Source organism: Zootoca vivipara, chromosome Z, assembly GCF_963506605.1.
Source record: "Zootoca vivipara chromosome Z, rZooViv1.1, whole genome shotgun sequence".
In the NCBI taxonomy this organism is placed as follows: Eukaryota; Metazoa; Chordata; class Lepidosauria; order Squamata; family Lacertidae; genus Zootoca; species Zootoca vivipara.
The window spans coordinates 20,296,027-20,308,288 of record NC_083294.1 but is presented as its reverse complement, the minus strand read 5'-3'; the positions used below and the strand labels follow the sequence as shown (position 1 = coordinate 20,308,288).

General features: G+C 45.4%; 2 protein-coding genes and 1 non-coding gene across 3 annotated transcripts in view; 2 read left to right on the top strand and 1 right to left on the bottom strand.

Annotated features, from left to right (window-relative positions):
• Nucleotides 1-1,750: 1,750 nt before the first annotated feature.
• On the bottom strand, nt 1,751-1,875 carry TRNAL-CAA (transfer RNA leucine (anticodon CAA)). Its single transcript has 2 exons — nt 1,838-1,875; nt 1,751-1,796 (listed from the first exon to the last, which is right to left on the bottom strand). It is a non-coding gene; the product is annotated as a tRNA-Leu (tRNA).
• A 268-nt stretch (nt 1,876-2,143) lies between these two features.
• Nucleotides 2,144-7,225, top strand: LOC118084530 (cytochrome c oxidase subunit 7B, mitochondrial). The gene is made up of 3 exons (XM_035114142.1): nt 2,144-2,299; nt 5,631-5,755; nt 7,003-7,225. The coding sequence occupies exons 1-3, from the start codon at nt 2,260-2,262 to the stop codon at nt 7,078-7,080; spliced, it is 243 nt and encodes an 80-aa protein (XP_034970033.1). The 5' UTR covers nt 2,144-2,259; the 3' UTR covers nt 7,081-7,225.
• Nucleotides 7,226-11,796: 4,571 nt separating this feature from the next.
• ATP7A (ATPase copper transporting alpha) overlaps nt 11,797-12,262 on the top strand; it is a 47,885-nt gene continuing 47,419 nt past the window's right edge. Inside the window, exon 1 of the mRNA XM_035113566.2 lies at nt 11,797-11,983. The gene's annotated coding sequence lies outside the window, so the exon portion shown is untranslated. The remainder of the gene's footprint in view (nt 11,984-12,262) is intronic.

The window sequence follows — 12,262 nt, the reverse complement described above, 5'->3', positions numbered from 1 at the left end:
TTTTGACTTCAACCCCAAAGGTGCACGTTTCCCTTGTCCCCTGAGACTGAGAGATGCCAACCAACCATTACTCCTAGGTAGGGCCCATGAGGCAAGGTGAGGTGACTGCTTCAGGCAGCAGGATCCACAGGGGCAGTGGATTCTGATATAGAGCTTTATTTTTCTCTCTGTTCCTGATATAGATCTTCATTCACCTCTTTTTCCAGGTCGGGAATTCGGGAAAGGGTGTGTGTGCCATTTTGTGGCTCTCCCAAGGTTCCAAAATGTTTTTAGCCAGCCCTGCTCCCAGGTAATGTGCACAGCGTTACAGCTCAATAAGATGCTTATTTGCTCATAAGCAAAATCAACTTGAATGCGTTTTTGTTTTATTTAGAAAAGTGGGGAACCTTCGCCTTGTTGACCCTACAGGCATCATTGTACTCCAATTCCCACTGGTCTCAACCAGCAAGGCTGACGGTTCAGGATGGTGGGAGTTGGGAGACCAATAATGGCTGGAGTGCCGCAGATTCCCCACACCCAATTCATAAGAACATTTCTGGGCTGCTTTTAAGCACACTTTATTCTAATGGTGCAGAACCAGGAAGGGAACAGCTCCTTTACAAATAAAACTGATTCAAAAGACTGTGGTGTCTTGTTAGAGGCAATTGGCAATACTTTAGGGTGCAAACCCTTCTAAGGTCATAATACATTTATTAGCCCCTTCATGCCCAGAACCCATTTGAAACCAGTTGCTACACCGACTTTTCACAAGCTGGACAGGATGGGGACGGTAATTACCGTAAGTCATGAAGTTTCCACACCTCCCAAAGCGCATTCTGGGTAATAAACAGCATTTCAGGGGGAAAAAACAATTGTTTGCCATAGCACACCTACTTCCAAGCTTGCCAAGCCAACCAATTTCATAAGCCACAGCTAAGCAGATGGGATTTGTGGCAATAAAGGAGTGGGAACTTTATCCACAGAAATCACATTCTGAAACAATAAATGCTTACCCAGAAAAAAAAAAACACCAACCGACTCATATTGACAATTTCTGAGCTACGAACCAAATAACACAAGTCACCTATTTGCATAGGAGACAGTTCCTATGGGCCGCGGTCCATTTGCAGAGGAAGCACTAAGGAACACTGGCTGTTTATACGGTTTTCCCCAAATAAGGATGTTTGCCAGATAACATTTTATGAAACAGTTATCATAATGTGGACTTCGAACCCTTGTTTGGCACCCTTGCCCGTTTGAGTTCCCTAAATCAGTTCTTGAGTTTCATTCTTGGCGATGATGACGATAACAGTCGCAATGCTTTAAACGAGAGCGAGAGCGAGCGAGAGCGCAGTACTGTTCCTTCGTTGCAATTTAGTTATTGATTCATAATCATTCTATTTTTGCCGCAAATGACCGCAGTGCAAAGTAGTTACGCGTGAATGGCAATAACCGCCACCCATCCACGCATCGGTTTGTGTACAGGTTTTATGCTACTATTGTTTTACATTGTCTGTCATGTCAGTATTTAATGGAACACCTGAACGAACAAATATTTAAAAGAAAAAAGAAAAGCAGCAGCCACCACTGAACCCTAACCCAACCAAGAAAACCCGGTCAGCGAGACCTGGAGGGTAAGCGCTTTCTTGGAGCAAGAACTAAGGAAAGCGGCGAAGCAAGAACTCCTCCAGCCCGCTGTGCTTTGTGCAATGGGTTTTCTTTTTTATTAAAAATGAAACAAAATGCAACGGAGCAAAAAAAAAAAAAGGTGTGTCAGAAGTGGGATTCGAACCCACGCCTCCATACGGAGACCAGAACACCCAGCCCCGCTCGCGGGAAGGCGCCTCTTTGCATCCGCCTTGAGTCTGGCGCCTTAGACCACTCGGCCATCCTGACACTGCGGGAAAACGGCGCGCAAAGGGACTGTCAACCTCGCCGACGCAGCAGGCCTCGGCCTCCCGCGCTCCCTGTCCTTTCCTGAACCCACAGAGGGTTCCCACGGACCCCGAGACCGGCCAGAGGGAGGCCAGCCACGAGCTACTCTTCCCCACCCACCACTCCCAAAAGAACTTGGGGTGCCGGGCTGGGTAGCGTCCCTCGCCAATTCTTCCAGCCAAACTACATTTCCCAGCATGCTCTTCTCGGAAGGCGGGTGGGGGAAGGGGGCGCATGCGCTGGCTATATCTTGCTCGGCGGCGGCCATTGTGCTCTTCACCTGTGCTTGACAAGGACGCCGGGAGAGGAACTCTGAGGGGCTGAGTCCGACCCTGAGGCGGAGAGATGCTTTTTCCTTTGGCGAGGGGAGCTCTGGGCTTCGCGGGTGAGTGTGCAGGGGAAGGTCGGCCCTCCGCCCTCCTCGCGGAGTTGGGTGGCGGCGGACAGAGGCAACCCTCCTCCGACTTCTCCATACTAGCCGGGGCTTCCCTTGCTTAGGCCGAGCTCGGCGCCAGGGTCTCGCCTTTAGGGCTCTCCTCCCTCGCCATCTGCTGTGCTCTGTGCTGCCTGGCTGCGTGGACTTGGTAGCGCCAGTTGGGGGGGGGGGAAGAACCTCAGTTAGTTAAGTATTTTTAAAAATGATTTAGGGGGAGGGCAGCTGCCCTCCTTGGCTACGCTTACGAGCGCCTTCTCTCTGAGGCCATCTGGAGCATCGCACGTGGCGAATAAGATCCAACTTTGCCGGTTCCCTCTTCTAGAGATGGATATAAAAGGAGGGCGAGGCGAAGAAAACTGCTTCGCAGACACTGCAGCAGTTTTAATGGAGACGGCGCTTTGCATTGCCAGTTGTAAAGGAGATGATGTATTCTCGTTTTTCCATTGACCCAGGGGGAAATGGCTTTCTCCACAACTAGCCCAGGCGTGCTCTGGTCCATGGGGTCATGAAGAGTTGGACATGACTAAACAACAAGCCCAGGATTGTGTTCATTGACTGGCAGTAGCTGTCCAGGGATTCAAGGCAGAGGTCTTTCTCATCCTTACTTGCAGGCTCTTGGGATTCCACCTGTCCTTTATAATAATAATAATAATAATATAATATAATTTATTATTTATACCCCGCCCATCTGGCCGGGTTCCCCCAGCCACTCTGGGCGGCTTCCTACAAAACATCAAAATACAGAAATCCCATCAAACATTAAAAGCTTCCCTAAACAGGGCTGCCTTGAGATGTCTTCTAAAGGTCTGGTAGTTGTTTTTCTCTTTGACCTCTGGTGGGAGGGCATTCCACAGGGTGGGTGCCACTACCGAGAAGGCCCTCTGCCTGGTTCCCTGTAACTTGGCCTCTCGTAGCGAGGGAACCGCCAGAAGGCCCTCGGCCCTGGACCTCAGTGTCCGGGCAGAACAATGGGGGAGGAGACGCTCCTTCAGGTATACTGGACTGAGGCCGTTTAGGGCTTTAAAGGTCAGCACCAACACTTTGAATTGTGCTCGGAAACTTACTGGGAGCCAATGTAGGTCTTTCAGGACCGGTGTTATGTGGTCTCGGCGGCCGCTCCCAGTCTGGTGACTGTAGCTGCCGCATTCTGGGTTAATTGTAGTTTCCGGGTCACCTTCAAAGGTAGCCCCATGTAGAGCGCATTGCAGTAGTCCAAGCGAGAGATAACTAGAGCATGCACCACTCTGGTGAGACAGTCCGCGTACCAGATAGAGCTGATAACAGCTGCCCTGGACACAGAATTGACCTGCGCCTCCATGGACAGCTGTGAGTTCAAAATGACTCCCAGGCTGCGTACCTGGTCCTTCAAGGGCACAGTTGCCCCATTCAGGACCAGGGAATCCTCCACACCTGCCTGCCTCCTGTCCCCCACGAACAGTACTTCTGTCTTGTAAGGATTCAACCTCAATCTGTTAGCCACCATCCATCCTCCAACCGCCTTCAAGCACTCACACAGGACCTTCACCGCCTTCACCGGTTCTGATTTGAAAGAGAGGTAGAGCTGGGTATCATCCGCATACTGATGAACACCCAGCCCAAACCCCCTGATGATCTCTCCAAGCAGCTGCATGTAGATGTTAAAAAGCATGGGGGAGAGGACAGAACCCTGAGGCACCCCACAAGTGAGAGCCCAGGGGTCTGAACACTCATTCCCCACCACCACTTTCTGAACACTGCCCAGGAGGAAGGAGCAGAACCACTGTATGACAGTGCCCCCAGCTCCCAAACCCTCTAGACGGTCCAGAAGGATGTTATGGTCGATGGTGTCAAAAGCCGCTGAGAGATCCAGCAGGACTAGGAAACAGCTCTCACCTTTATCTCTAGCCCGCCGGAGATCATCGACCAGTGCGGCCAAGAAAGTTTCAGTCCCATGATGAGGCCTGAATCCCGACTGAAAGGGATCCAAATGGTCCGCTTCTTCCAGGCGTGCCTGGAGTTGTTCAGCAACCACTCGCTTGATCACCTTGCCCAAGAATGGAAGATTTGAGACTGGGCGATAGATGGTCATATTGGCCGGATCTAAAGATGGTTTTTTAAGAAGCGGTTTAATAACCGCCTCTTTCAGCGGATCTGGGAAGGCTTCCAAAAGAAGGGTGGTTTAAAACACAAAAAGTACATAACACTTTCTTAGCACTGTACTCATTTTAAAAGATGAGATGGTTCCTACATCAAGCTCATAACCTAATAGACATGGTACAAGGTGACTGGGAAAAGAAGAGGAGAACAAGCGCTGAATTGGCTGCTTATTCACTGGCAAATCGATGGGGTTGCAATTGCGATTCCAGGTTGCAATGGTGCATTTTCTGGGAGTCCCAGGTTATCTGGTTGGGGGCAGAGGCCATAGTGCATTTGCCTTTGTTTATGCAGTCCTAGGACAGCCAGCAATTAGAGCTTAATAAATAATAACCTTTCCATTTCATTCTTGTATGGGGAAAGCACAGTAATCAGTGTGAGGATGCCCCATTGAAAATAAAGGTTGTAACTTGATAGGATTGGGCTGTTGAGTACATATTTCTTTCTCTTGGAATTTTAGAGAATGACACATTCAAAGTAGAACTTCTTACCCATGCAAGCTTTTGAAAGTGTTACTTGTTTCAAACGTTGGAGACCTTTGTTGGCTTCCTGTGAAAATATTTTGTATTTGGCAAATTCATCCAGCTATCCTAAACTACTTTAGTAAGTATGCAGGAATTCTGAATACTGTAGTGATGTCAGGACAGTAAAATAGAGATTTCATTCTAAATTCTAATAGCAGGTGTAAATCCAGTGTGTAATACCTTAAGTGGGGAGCATTAAAAAAAAACTGAGTCAATTTGTTACCACAACAAATCCAATGGGAATGAGAGGCTGTGAGTACCTGAAATGTGGGTTCACTGATGTCTTTCAATAGCTTGGCTATAGAAGAGGCTCTCTTTTCCTGCAGAGAGAGGGACAGAGATAATAAAGTGCAAAGTGTGTGAGTATGGAAATGCATCAGATGGTGGACAGTTTCCCATTGATCACAAAGTGGAGTGTGTCTGAATGACTGCATCCCATTGCAAACAAGTCATGCAACTTCACAATTTGCCAAGTTGTTTTTATTGCAGCCATATATATGCACTCTAGTATTCAAATGGTTTGAAAATACCTGTGGTGGTGGTTATAGTTCTTTCCTATTTAATGCACAAATCAGTATGTAGTAAAAGAGGTTCTTAACTGAAGGTTTCATCTTGTGTTTTAGCTCGTGGCGTGCAGCGTACTGCGGCAAGACAAGTTCACAGCAAACATGGACCTGATTTTCATGACAAATACGGCAACATGATTTTACTTGGTGGGGCTCTGTTTTGTGTCTCTATTTGGAGCTATGTAAGTATTTCAGCTTTGCATTTGGCTCTGTCAATTGGAAGTAACAATTCCTTCTGGAAAAGCCATAGGTTAGGCTATATGTGGATGAAATTTGATTTTACAAAAAATTAACAAATAAAAGCATCATCACAGCTCATTAAAAAATCCCTACCTGAAATTGTGTAATATATTTTCCTAATCTGCCATTAAAAAGAAAATATGGTTACTTGCATTGCTTAGCATCCCAAGGCTGATGTACTGCAGTGTTGGTATGACACTTAAAAGATTTTACAGGACAGATTTGCCTTTAAAGTGCAACATTAAAATATATGTTGCACTTAGTTTATTTTTATTTTAAAATTTAAGCCACTTTTCTGCCAAAGAACGGCCCTCAGAGCAGCGTAATAGTTGAAAGTTCAGGACACAGATTCTGTAATATGAATAATTTCAGCAGCATAAGAGCAGAATCGACAAGCAATTTTTGGCTTCATCAAAACCAAATGAAATGAGGGAAAACAGCAACATTTTAAAAATCATATCTAGGTTAGCCTTCACCAGTCAGAGGCAGGCGCTAATGAGGAAGAGTCTGGATGCTGCAACTAAGAAGACCCTGCCATGTGTGCTAAATAGATTATAAAGTCTTAGATTGGGAGCTAGATTTAATTAATATATGGTGGTTTAGGTTATTCAGAACTAGGACATCCGTAGAATGAAGAAATAGTAAGCTGCCAGAACGAGTTCTGCCTTGATTTATTGAAGTTTGGTCTGTGGAAACTGATGTATAACTGGTCCTTAATTTACACACAACAATTTTACAGTTAAGTTTCATGCCTTCTGTTTTTGCAGCTGGTTGAGTGGTGTTGAGGGCTACCCCAAAGTACAGGAAGTTTATAGCTTCAGAGAGACATGTCTCACTCTTTGAAGAAAACACCTGTCACTGCTTAACAATATATAACACTACGTTGCTATGTACCATATGTATAGAATACCCTTTTTAAAAATTACATTGGATGAATCCAGATTGGAATGCTTCAAGAGAACTTAAGGGGCCATTGGTTATTTTTCCGTTGTTTCACTGATGGTATGTGCACATTGCCTCATTACAAAGAGAAAAAATATAATGGGTGTTGCTGAGAAAGGTAGATTCAGCTGGTTTGCCTTTGAGGATCTATCTTAAAACTTCTAAGAGAAAGTTGTAGTTGCAGCTGTTGGAAAGTAAGATTTCGCTGTGCTTAACTGTTGATTCTTTACTGCCATGTTACTTGCAGGTTGTAACGCAAACAGGGATAGAATGGAATTTGTCTCCTGTTGGTCGAATTACCCCAAAAGAATGGAGAGAGGAGTAGAGATGCTGGGTTAAATCCTCTTCTGAAAAGTTGGAAGCAGCCATGGGTTCGCTGGAGCTTTTATTGGAATATACTAATACTGTGCCTGTAGAGGGCACAATTATCTGCATTATCTGTGATGTAATAAATACATTTGAAATTTAAAGTTATTGGCTTTGTTCCATTAATTTTGTCCATTATAGCTTGATAGAAAAGAGTACTTTGGTAGTACAGTATAGATTACTAAACTGAATTGTTAAAATGTATTGTGCCAGTAGAGTATTGTGCTTATGAAACTAAAAAAAGAGCCCCAAAACAATTGGAGGCAGAATGTGAAACACCTGTTTGACATGATGTTCTTCATGGATTAGAATAACTTCACTAACTCTTCCGTCATTGGTGTCTGGGCACAATACAATACACATGAACATGCGCACAACATGCATTGAGTTACCATTGGTAAATGATATTAACACTTTCTTAATCAATAGGATTAAATTTTTATTTAATTTCTAAACTTTGAGAACAACATGTACAGTGACCACACTTAAAGTGTTTAAGGTAATTGACAGCAGTCACGAAATTAAAAGACGCCTGCTTCTTGGGAGAAAAGCAATGACAAACCTAGACAGCATCTTAAAAAGCAGAGACACCACCTTGCCGACAAAGGTCCATATAGTTAAAGCCATGGTTTTCCCAGTAGTGATGTATGGAAGTGAGAGCTGGACCATAAAGAAGGCTAATCGCCGAAGAATTGATGCTTTTGAATTATGGTGCTGGAGGAGACTCTTGAGAGTCCCATGGACTGCAAGAAGATCAAACCTATCTATTCTTAAGGAAATCAGCCCTGAGTGCTCCCTGGAAGGACAGATCGTGAAGCTGAGGCTCCAATACTTTGGCCACCTCATGAGAAGAGAAGACTCCTTGGAAAAGACCCTGATGTTGGAAAAGATTGAGGGCACTAGGAGAAGGGGACGACAGAGGACAAGATGGTTGGACAGTGTTCTCGAAGCTACGAACATGAGTTTGACCAAACTGCGGGAGGCAGTGCAAGACAGGAGTGCCTAGCGTGCTATGGTCCATGGGGTCACGAAGAGTCGGACATGACTAAACGACTAAACCACAACAAAGGTAATTGAGATGTCATATGCAAAATATACACATGAACTAATTATCTGCCAAATTACAAATTATGTGAAATGCCGCAAGCTGGGCTCTGTGGCACTCTGGTAAGTACAGTCATACCTCTGGTTACGTTCGCTGTGGGTTGCGTACATCATGGGATATGAATACGCCAAACCCGGAAGTACCCGAACAGGTTACTTCTGGGTTCAGCGATTCACGCATGCGCAGAAGCGCCAAAGGACTAGAATGATCTGTGTTTTGGTAACAGACTGAGCTGCAAACAATGAATGTCTGCTGATATTGTTAGCTCTTAATCTGGACTCAAGAACCGCCTGTTTTGGGAAGCCCTTGTATAAATCCAGAGAGAATTGATCAGCCTATAAACTGTTATGATGTACAGTTTCTCTTTTAATAAAGAAACTGTCCATATGATAGGTTGTTCTTTAGATGTTTGGGGTAATTTTTAGAATGATATAACAGTGAATTTTGTAACAATGAATTTCTGTCTGTAGGCTTAGTATACCCTGTTACAAAAAGACACCCAAGAATGGAATTTTCTTTAGATCCATATGATATGCAATCTTGACATTATCGTTAATTGAGTTAATCCAACAAAAAAAACCAAAGACACCTTGGAAAACATATCCCATAATATCTGAAACAGAATTTATGATATTCTTAAGCTCAGTCATATGTAAACTGGCAGTGATGGAAGCTACTGGGTTGCCCATAGCAACCCCCTTTACCTGGAAGAAAGAGTATTTATTAAAGGTTTTTTTTCTGGAACGATGTCTAATTTTTTAAAAAATTAATAATTGGTTTCTTATGTGCTGGAAGGGAAATTAAAACTAAATGTTGGATGGCTGCCTCATGGTATAGATGTATAATTGACATCTAGTATAGTTAAATATGTGATTGTCAGTCTTTCACCCTTTTATCGATTGAATAAAGTATGCAATATATAGTGTAGCACACCATTTTTTCATGTTATCACTGTGAGAAACAAGAAAATTTAAACTTTAGAACAGGGGTCAGCAAACTTTTTCAGCAGGAGGCCGGTCCACTGTCCCTCAGACCTTGTGGGGGGCCGGACTATATTTTGAAAAAAATATGAATGAATTCCTATGCCCCACAAATAACCCAGAGATGCATTTTAAATAAAAGAACACATTCTACTCATGTAAAAACATGCTGATTCCCGGACTGTCTGTGGGCCGGATTCGGGCCTTAGTTTGGGGACCCTGCTTTAGAAGCTGCCAGACTGCCGGTAGACAGTTACATCTCTGCAACTCAAGACAACAGCATCTTTCCCCTCATCAGCTGGGTCTTAAAATTTTAGTTTCATCTACAGAAAAGGGGATGACACAACACTGGAAGATGCTCCATAAGGCCACTGCCACAAGCACAAAGGATGCTTTCTATTTTCTTAAAGGGACATTTATAAAGTGCAATTTGCAACAGTTACATCAGGGTCAGCAACCATTTTCAGCTGTGGGCCGGTCCACCGTCCCTCAGACCATGTGGCGGACCGGACTATATTTTGAAAAAAAAAATGAACGAATTCCTACGCCCCGCAAATAACCCAGAGATGCATTTTAAATAAAAGCACACATTATACTCGTGAAAAAACACCAGGCAGACCGTACAAATAACCCAGAGATGCATTTTAAATAAAAGGACACATTCTACTCATGTAAAAGCACACTGATTCTCAGACCGTCCGTGGGCCGGATTGAGAAGGCAATTGGGCCACATCCGGCCCACGGGCCTTAGGTTGCCTATCCCTGAGTTACATCCTAAGACAAGTTAAAGCAGTTCTAAGAGGATCAGATGGGACATGGACGCGGGTGGCGCTGTGGGTTAAAACCACTGAGCCTAGGGCTTGCCGATCAGAAGGTTGGCGGTTTTAATCCCCATGACAGGGTGAGCTCCCATTGCTCGGTCCCAGCTCCTGCCAACCTAGCAGTTCGAAAGCACGTCAAAGTGCAAGTAGATACATAGGTACCGCTACAGCGGGAAGGTAAATGGTGTTTCCGTGTGCTGCTCTGGTTCACCAGAAGGCTTTGTCATGCTGGCCACATGACCCAGAAGCTGTACGCCGGCTCCAAGGGCCTTGTTTCCGCTCTATGTGATTGCGATAATAAGTTGACGGAATCCTTCCATCATATAATCTTTACTTGCCCCCTGCACAGTGATGCTCGGGCAAAACTACTTAGACCAATAACCCAGAAACTTGTTGGTACGCCAGAAGAGTCACACCTTGCCCTACACCTACAAGACAATGATTCCTACATAACCTTGCAGGTGGCAAGGTTTCTAAACTCTGTTTTGTCCCAAAAAAGGCGAAGTGGCCAGCTACATGACCATTAAGATTTCTGTCATCTTTCCCTTTGATTACAGCTTCAATACCATTGTGTTTGTGTTTTTCTGTGATAGCTGTGGTTTGGTCTCTGGTGGCTTATGTCTATTTTTGTAACTTCATGTTTTATGTTTATATGGGCTTATAGCCGCAATAAAGTCTTGATTGATACGCCGGCTCCCTTGGCCAATAACGCGAGATGAGCGCCACAACCCTAGAGTCGGTCACGACTGGACCTAATGGTCAGGGGTCCCTTTACCTTTACTAAGAGGATCAGATACTAGCTTTATTGAAGTGCACTCAAGTTTGTACAGTATTAAATCATTACATAACAAAGGGATGTTCTTGTTACCTGCAATGCCACCCAAACCATAATATGTTAAGAATTAACTCCCTCAAAGTGTCAGTTCCTCCGGCAGGCTTTTAAGCATCTGTCTAAAGGCACCCTGCTGGATCAGGCCAATGGCTCATCTAATGTAGTAATCTACCTGTGGCAGGCCAGAAAGCAGGACCTGAGCACAGGGCAACTCTCCTGTGGCTTCCAGTAACCGGAATTCAAAAGCATTACTGCCTTTGATATTAGTGGACAAAGAATACATCCCTCATGGCCGGTAGTTAGCTATGGCCTTATCCACCCATCAACTTGTCTAATCCTCTTTCAAAGCTATTCCAAATTGGTGGCCTTCACTGTCTCCTGTGGGGGTGAGTTCCACAGTTTAACTGTGCTATGTGAAGAGGTGCTTTCTTTCATCCGGTCCTGGATTTTCCATCACTCAGCTCTATTGGATTCCTATCTTTATGAGAGAAGGCGAAAACTTTTCTGCATCAATTTTCCTATTCTCTAAACTGAACCCTCCCCCCTGCAAAGCTGCCTCTGCACACTTCCAGCCTTCCTTTTAGACCAGGGGTGAGAAACGAAGGATGGATTACAGTGTGGTTGGACTACAGCTCCCACCGCCCTTCAGCTATTTGCCCTTGCTGGCTGGGGCTGATGGGAGTTGGAGTCCAGCAGCGGGTGCAGTTTAACAGGCTGTATACCCACAGCTCTGCCTTAGAGGTTATTGAGGCGGGTCATCACGTGGCACGCGTCATCTTCCTTGTCACATGATCCTTTTATTTCTCCTCCTCTTCCACGTGATTCTTTTTGCTTTACATGCTGGTCGGAAGGAGAGAAGCGACGAGCGCGATGACAGCGCAAAGTGTGTAGCAACCGTCGTTGGGAGGGGGCGGGACCAAGCCTCAAAGGGGGCGGGGGGAACTTAGGGAAGCAGGAGGGGAAAGAATCCGCCGCGCTGTTTGCGGTCGGCCGGCCCCTCTTGAGGGGCAGAAATCTGGCCAGGGAAGGAGCCTGTCCGGGCGGAGAGGAGCGCCCTCCTGCCACGTGAGAGGCCGGCAGACGGAAGAAAGAACGAACGAGACACCCCTCGCCTGGCGCCTGAGGTAAATCGCTCCTCAGTCTACCTAGCAGGGTTGTTGTGAGGACAAAACGAGGAAGGGGAAAGTGCCATGTGGACCGCTTCGAGTTCCTTGCAGGTGGAAAAGTTGGACTGCGAATGAATAAATATTATAAGTATAATAGATGAAACGCACCTACCACCCTTTCCTCCAGCTTCCTGATTCACTTGAGCGGAGAGTGTTGGGTGTGTAACCCCCTCGACCCCTCCGTGGAAGGACTAGCGTGCTGGAGTCGGAGTGCGGAATGGGGAAGCACTCTGCACA